At 47.3% G+C, this 8,359-nt stretch overlaps 1 protein-coding gene across 1 annotated transcript; it reads left to right on the forward strand.

The window, feature by feature from the left end:
* Positions 1 to 4,549: 4,549 nt before the first annotated feature.
* On the forward strand, positions 4,550 to 8,359 carry kdf1a (keratinocyte differentiation factor 1a). Its single transcript, XM_086310906.1, has 4 exons — positions 4,550 to 5,087; positions 5,387 to 6,417; positions 6,831 to 6,905; positions 7,613 to 8,359. The coding sequence occupies exons 2-4, from the start codon at positions 5,406 to 5,408 to the stop codon at positions 7,696 to 7,698; spliced, it is 1,173 nt and encodes a 390-aa protein (XP_086167032.1). The 5' UTR covers positions 4,550 to 5,087; positions 5,387 to 5,405; the 3' UTR covers positions 7,699 to 8,359.

Raw genomic sequence — 8,359 nt, forward strand, 5'->3', positions numbered from 1 at the left:
TTATATAGAGAAATTAGAAAAGTGCACTGCTGCAATTTAAAACACAAAAATTCTCTGCTATCCTGCATCACATGGCTGTTTATCAGGGGTGTCAAGCACACAGCCTAAAGGGCAGAACTGGCCACCAAGGGTCCACCGGACAGCTTTGGAAAATGTGAAAGCTGCAAAGACGCTCTCATTTGATTTATCCTTAAGAATGATCTGAATCATCTGCACTTTTACGGCCTTCTAGCCAACAAACACGTTGCCTACAATCTGCCCTACAACACCAAATAAAGAAAGTGATAGAAACACCGTCAAAAGATAGAAAATGATTCCCCCCCCCCCCCCCCCCCCCCCCATAACATTTCTACTTCATTAAATATCAGACAGAATCAGAATCAGAATCAGAAAGGGTTTTATTGCCAAATGTTGAGCAGGTTTACAACATTAGGAAATTGCTGCGGTGCTTCAGTGCAAACATACTGTCATAAAAATATAAAAATAAGAATAAGAATTAAAAGTGCTAAGTGGATAGATATATACATGATATATACATGATATATACATGAGTGCAGGTGGTGATCAGTGCCAAACATGGAATGATGCAGTGAACACAGCGTAGGGTCATGTGTTAGTGGTGGGAACAGTCATACGGTTATTGTTCATGAGTCCAACAGCAGAGGGGAAGAAACTGTTCTTATGGCGAGAGGTTCTGGTGCGAATGGACCGGAGCCTCCTGCCTGAGGGGAGCAGGTCAAACAGACTGTGTCCAGGGTGAGAAGGGTCAGCTGAGATCCGAGCTGCACGCCGCAATGTCCTGGAGGTGTACAGGTCCTGCAGAGATGGGAGTCTGCAGCCAATCACCTTCTCAGCAGAGCGCACAACACGCTGCAGTCTCTGTTTGTCCCTGATAGTGGCTCCAGCGTACCACACGGTGATGGAGGAGGTGAGGATGGACTCGATGATTGCAGTGTAGAATTGCATCATCGTCCGTGTTGGCAGGTTGAATTTCTTCAGCTGCCTCAGGAAGTACATCCTCTGCTGGCCTTTCTTTATGACAGAGGTGATGGTGGGCTCCCACTTCAGGTCCTGGGTGATGGTGGTACCCAGGAAGCGGAACGAGTCCACAGAGGTGATGGGGGTGTCAGTCAGGATGATGGGGGGGAGTGGAGCTGTGTGCTTCCTGAAGTCCACAATAATCTCCACTGTCTTCTGGGCATTCAGCACCAGGTTGTTGTGGCTGCACCAGGACACCAGACGTTCAACCTCCCTCCTGTAGGCAGACTCGTCCCCGTCCGAGATGAGTCCGATAACGGTGGTGTCATCTGCAAACTTGATTAGCTTGACAGACTGGTGGGTGGAGGTGCAGCAGTTGGTGTACAGGGAGAAGAGCAGAGGAGAAAGAACACAGCCCTGAGGGGAGCCGGTGCTGATGGTCCGGGAGTCCGAGACATTCTTTCCCAGCCTCACATGCTGCTTCCTGTCCGTCAGGAAGTCAGTGATCCACCGGCAGATGGGATCAGGCACATTCATCTGGGAAAGCTTGCCTCGGAGATGGTCTGGAAGGATGGTGTTGAAGGCAGAGCTGAAGTCCACAAACAGGATCCTGGCGTAGGTTCCTGGGGAGTCCAGATGCTGCAGGATGAAGTGTAGGGCCATGTTGATGGCGTCGTCTACAGACCTGTTGGCTCTGTATGCAAACTGCAGGGGGTCCAGGAGGGGGGCTGTGAGGGTCTTGAGATGGGAGAGAACTAGGCTCTCAAATGACTTCATGACCACAGATGTCAGAGCCACGGGTCTGTAGTCATTTAGTCCAGTGATCCTAGGTTTCTTGGGGACAGGGATTATGGTGGAGGACTTGAAGCAGGCAGGCACATGACATGCCTGCAGTGAGGAGTTGAAAATGCCAGAAAACACTGGGGCCAGCTCGTTTGCACAGTGTCTGAGGGTGGCAGGAGACACGCCGTCTGGGCCGGGAGCTTTCCGAGCATTCAGACTCTTAAACTGCTTCCTCACATCTGCTTCATGAATATGAAGAGTTGTGGTGGGAGGAGGTGGTGTGAAATCCTCTTTTGTGTGGGGTGAGGAGGGGGGTGTTGCAGGTGAAGTGATTGAAGGTGGTGATGGCTCTGTGGAGGGGGGAGAGGTGGGGGAATGAGTGTCCAAAGTGCCTCTATTGTTGGGGCCGTTGGAGGTGTGAAGGCTGCCTGATGGCTCGTCAAAACGACAGTAGAAGTCGTTAAGGGTGTTGGCTAAGAGCAAGTCATCAGTGGAGTGGGGGGTTTTAGGCTTGTAGTTGGTGATATTCCTAAAACCTTTCCACACAGAGGCCGAGTCATTCTCTGAGATCTGCTGCTGCATCTTCTCAGAGTGCTGATGTTTAGCAATGTCCACTTCTTTAGTGAACCTGTACTTGGCCTCTCTGTAGCAGTCCCTGTCTCCGCTTCTGAACGCCTTTCTCTTTTCCAGCCACAGCTTTTTGAGTTTAGGAGTAAACCAGGGTTTGTCATTGTTATAACTCACCCTGGTGCGTGATGGCACAATGCTGTCCTCACAGAAGTGGATATAGGAGGTGACAGTGTCCGTAAACTCGTCCAAGCTGTTAGAAGCAGCCTTCATTGTGTCCCAGTCTGTGGTCTCCAAACACGTGCGAAGCTCCTCCACAGCCTCGTTGCTCCACAGTTTTTTGGTCCTCACGACAGGTTTGGAGAGCTTCAGCCTCTGTCTGTACGCGGGGATTAGGTGGATCATGACGTGGTCAGAAAGTCCGAGTGAAGCGCGGGGCACCGCGCGATAGGCCCCGCTGATCGTGCTGTAACAGTGGTCTAATGTCCTCTCCTCTCTGGTCGGGCATTTAATATACTGCTTGTATTTGGGAAGCTCATGGCTCAGATTGGCTTTGTTAAAGTCCCCAAGAGCAATGATGAGAGAGTCCGGGAATGTCCGCTCCGTGTGGAGAATCTGCTCCGCGAGTGCGCACTGAGCTGCCTGCGCATCCGCATCTGGCGGGATGTAAACAGCGGCCAGGATGAATGAAGCAAACTCCCGCGGAGAATAAAACGGTTTGCAGTGAATGAAAAGGTATTCCAGAGAGGAAGAGCAGTGCTGAGCAATCACTGTTACATCTGTGCACCAGCCACTATTAATGTAGAAGCAGACACCTCCACCTTTGGTCTTACCGGAGAGAGCGGCCTGCCGGTCCGCGCGCAGCAGATGAAAGCCCTCCAGCTTGAGCGCGCTGTCCGGGATGTCCTCACAGAGCCACGTCTCCGTAAAACATAACACACAGGAGGAGGCAAAGTCTCTGTTCATGCTTCTCATCAGGGCCAGTTCGTCTGTCTTATTCCTGAGTGATCGTACATTGGAAAGGAAGATCCCAGGAAGGTATCTGTTTTCATTGTAGAAACCACTCACGTGAAGTTTTGCTGGGACTTTCTTTTATTTATTTCTGCAAAATGCCCCCTGAATCTCTGCCTTAAGGCATTGTAAACCTACACAGGCGTTTATGCTTTTATGTTTAGTCTTAAGCACATTCAGTTTGAGTAAAGCAGCATATATTAAATAAATAAACTTGCCTTTTATTTTTATTGTTTTAATTTTGTTCCCATATTCCTTTCTCCATTATACTTTTTATGGAGGCTAATGAAATATTCTTCATCAAGCTTCACTCGCTTTTTCTACTCACTATGTGTTTATACACCACTCTGCATTTAATCATTAGTTATTATGAATCTTTGGCTCTCCTCCACAGTGTGTCTGTTATCCTGTCTTCCTTCCCTCATCCCCAACTGGCCACCCTCCCTGAGCCTCATTCTGCCAGACGTTTCTTCCTGTTAAAAGGGAGTTTTTTATTTCCACTTTCACCAAGTGCTTCCTCATACAGGAGTTTTCTGTCTATTATTCTAGGGTATTTACTTTAGAGTATAACGCACGTTATAAAATTTTACTGAATAATGATTTCTTGTTGTAATGAATGAACTTTAAACTGAGCTACATGTGTAATGTTCAAGCTGTTCAATGCAGACTACAGATACCATGGCAGTGCCAGGATTGTGAGTGATTGCTGAAAATGTTGAAATGTACTCACTCACTTTTTATTATTATTTGTAAATATGTGTACAAATGGTTGGTTTTTTGTACTGTTTTTATCAATAAATCTCAGCAACAAAGGAAATACACCCATGTGTGTTGATTTCTCCCTAAGATGGCAAACTGAAACACTCCAAGTTTCCTTGTGGCTCAGGAAACTAACCACTCCAAGTTGGTGACTTTTGGAGATTTATTTCCCTGGATGATTGAGAATGCATCAAGACGAACACAAAAGGAAGTTCACAGCTTTTAGCAGCTCCCCCACCCCCTCATTCACACACCCCCACTCCCCTCCAGAATTCTCAGGTAACAACCTAATTTACATATGAATGACCAGCCAATTTAGCTTCCACTTGGCTGAAGCTAAAGCCTAGCTAAACACCTACCAGCCATTTGGCTGGAAGGCGGGTTTTAAAGGTAGAAAAGCCAAATGGCTGCTCTCGGGGGACTCTAAGTGTTAAATTCCTGTTCTTTAAGAACTCTTTAATAATTCACGAAATGCGTATTTAAACATTTTTAAACTGAAAGAAATCCGACACATTTTTATGGAATTTTTAAAAAACAAACAAACAAACATACACGTTATTATGCAATAGTTTCCCCTCGTATCACCCCCCGCCCCCTCTTTCCTCCCCACATCTCTCGTTCCGTCCCCTGCACGTTCAAATCCGCCTCGTGTGACGTCACGACTCACCTGTGGGTGGGTGTAGGATCTGGGATTAGCTGTAGCCGCAGGTAATAGCCAAACATTGGGAGACTCTCGGCAACGCAAGACTGTAAACTTCTTTTCACTGAAAGACAAACGACCTCGATGAGCTGAGCTGTGTTTTTCCCCTCGGATTGCCGGACTCTGTTTTGGGTTTGCAAACTTTGCTTAAGTACACAAACCTAAAAATCTGTAGGCGGTTTTGTTTTCTCCGTTTGGAGCGTTAGCGTAGTTTTTTTTTTCTCTCTAAGACTTCCGCACTTTGCTCGTTGAACAAGTTGTCTGGGATAAAAGTGTTTCCTCTTATGCGGTAAGTGGACGATTTGCAAGTAAAATGGAAAAACAGTTGGATGTTGAATGAGGTTTGGTCTCACCTTTTCTCCTCCGCGCGCACTATTAGGCAAGAAAAAAAAAACCAAGGGTGCGACGAAAGTTATTGTTAAGATAGAAATCAGAGCACTCAGCTTTATTTACACTCTCCGAGCTTCATGTTAGGTTACTTTACTGAAAGCTATGTTTTTCCTGCTTCAGCTTTAAATGCAGCTTAGTTCAATGTGTTTTGGGGGTTTTATGGAGGTTGTACTAATCTGTCCTCTCCTCCTCCTCCAGGTCCCAGGCTTTTTGAGCCATGCCTGGCCACAGCACAGGGGCTCCCCGCCACAAGTACCCCAACTCTTGCTCTAGGGCGGACAACCATCGACCCAACCGGACTATATCCAGGGACAGCACGACCAGCCAAGACTCCTACAAGGATCCTCATGGGGAGCAACTACGAGACCACTCCCGCTATTCAGAGGGCAGGTATGGTCGAGGAAGAAGCCACCCTCGAAACGGCACAGGAAGGGGTTCAGAGACAATAGGATTTATTCCGGGGTCGGCAGACAGCGTGCCGAGCAGCAGGCAGTCCTGTGGCTCCTGTGCCTCTATGGGCTGGAGTAGCTGTAAGGCTCTTATCTGTTGTGTTCTCACCTGTGGATTTTATGGCACCCGGGAGCCCTGCCTCCCCGTTAACGAGAGCTCCACAGACCATACCCCCAAAACGGTCGGTGACCCTCGACCTCCTAACGGCATAGCTATGAAAACCCCTGGCATGTCTTTGGAGCCCAATAATAAGCAGCCCAAGACCCCCAGATTGCCCCTGAATGACAGTTTCCGTTACCCAGATGTGCACATAGCAGGTCAGAAGGTAAAGTACCCAGTTGCTGACCCCAAACGGGGTCGCGCATCAGGTAAAGGGGATAACCAGCGGCCGGTCAGCAACACCAGCCTTATATCCTACGAGGACTACGACTTGGATGAGCAGAGCGACAAAGACATTGACTCTCTGATCACCAAGAAGCTGCTGGAGCTTTACGCCCTGCATCAGATTGACCAGCTGGCCAAGTGCACCTCTGATTCCTCCTTCTCCCGCAAGACCAACGAGATCAGCGAGCTCATCTACAGCATCGCTCAGGACTACAACCTGGAGGAGCAAGAGGCCGAGTGCAAGCTGGTGCACGGGGTCATCCGCATCAGCACGCGGAAGGGCAAAAGGAACAAGGGCTACCTGTCGACCGGGCAGCATCATAACAGCAGGAGGGACGGGACCCTCCCCGACAGTGGCAACGAGACCATGACAAACACCTTCATGAGCAGTGATTGTAAGAATCTTTTCTTTTCTTTTCTTTTTTTCTTGCTAGAGCTGTGTAAATATTTATAATGCACAAGACAACCTTGCTCACCAGCACCTTGCAGCAACATACCAAATATACCAATCATCTGACCCATCTTTTCTTAATGACTCATAGAGTCTGTTGGAACACCGGCTGAAGCTCTTTTGTTTGCCTCGTAGCTGCGAGCTCTAAAACTCCAGGTATTTTACATGCAGTAGCCTCATAATAATCGCTTAATCTGAGGCAAGTCGATGCAGGTGCGGCGTCTGCTAAACTCAAGCACGATAACAGAGATGACCGGATGAATTATAACGTTTGCTGGATCTCTGTTTGTTTTCTCTTGCCTGCGTTCATTTTGTCTTGTCTTTGTTTTTGCTTTGTTTTTTTGCCTTTCGCTACAGTTCCAGAGGTGAAAGTGTCGGAGCAGACGCCATCAGACGAGCTGGCGAGAAAGATGAGAAATTACAGCGGGCGAAGTGAGTGCATGCGCGGGGGTGGTGTGTGTGGGGATTTCCCATGAGTCTGTCTTCTTTTGGTTTCGTGTGGAATTAAGATACTCGGGAGTAAATAAAGTAATTCTGCTTGACTTTGGCAGTCCATCCTGGGCATTTGGGTGTAATAACCAGCCTGCTCTGTGTGTGTGTGCTGTAGCTGTGCAGCTGTAGGCGTTTTCTCACCTCCTCCTCCTCCACCTTTCAGTCACATCCCACTCTCCTAGCAGTGAAAGCACCGCATTCCTGCCCTTTTTCCATTCCCTGCATATTCTTTCACCTAACACCTACCTATCTGCCTGCCCTCCAGCTCCATGGTAATGCTACACCACCTGCTAGATGAGCAGATCAAGTCACATTAAATATATGTCACATAATGTTCCCAGATCTGCTAAGTAATTTCACCAACTTGGGTTACAGATGGATTACGTAAACTAGGCTCCTCTTTTCTCTCTCTCTCTCTTGTTGTTCGGTGAAGAGGTTGGTAAAAGGACGGGTGTCCTGTTACATGTCTGTGAATGAGGGTACGCCACACCGTGTTTTCACAACTTTAACTCTGTGTTCGGGGAACGTGTCCGGGTCCTGGGTTTGTCCAGGTTTTTTCGCTTAAGGATAAATGAAACTAGAGCTATGCTTTTTAACCTCACTGCATTAAACAATCCTTCCTTTTTTCCCTTTTTGTCTTTTTGCAGCATATTCCTCCAGCACTACTACGGCCTACTCGGCGTACCACCACGACGCTGAAACCTACTCCTCAGGCGCTCCTCTGATTCTCTAAAAGTCAAACAAAAACAATGAGATGTAGCCAGTTACATGGGCTATTTCATCCTCCTGCTGTTACCAAGTTGAGCACCTTTTACCCCGGGTGGTTGTACTTCTGCCTTTAAGTGGTCCAGCTACTACCTGCTGTTTTCAAGCATCTTTATGTTTCAAGCAAAAGACCCACTGAGGAGACTCTCCCCCCCTATTTCCCCTCCCCACACACACACACACACACACACACACACACACACACACACACACACACACACACACACACACACACACGTTAGGAGATATAGGTTTTTATGTATTTTTTCTGTGCAGTGTTTAAAGATGAAAAAAGTGACTCCACTCAACAGGATGCCATAGGAAAGAGGCAGACGTTTGAACAGAGCCGTCCTCGTTCTTGTTTTTATCTTCATTTTTTTTGCTAGCTGTTGTGCATGTGCCGTATGTGTGTATGAGCTTGTCGACCTCCTGCCATTTCCCCACAACCCTAAGACGTGAGTTTTTTACCTGAAATTTGTATTAGCCATATTTTGTAAATACCCTTCTGTCGATGTTACTTTGTGGTTTTTTTAAAACCATATGTGGTGTTTGTCCACATTTTTATTTTATTTTATGTTGTTAGCTACTAAGTCATATTTTTAACAAAATAATAAAAAAAAAACAACTTC

Source organism: Aulonocara sp. 'chitande type north' Nkhata Bay, linkage group LG11 (genome assembly GCF_057382095.1).
Source record: "Aulonocara sp. 'chitande type north' Nkhata Bay isolate Kocher_YH1m ecotype deep benthic linkage group LG11, A_spYH_male_GT1.1, whole genome shotgun sequence".
NCBI lineage: Eukaryota > Metazoa > Chordata > Actinopteri > Cichliformes > Cichlidae > Aulonocara > Aulonocara sp. 'chitande type north' Nkhata Bay.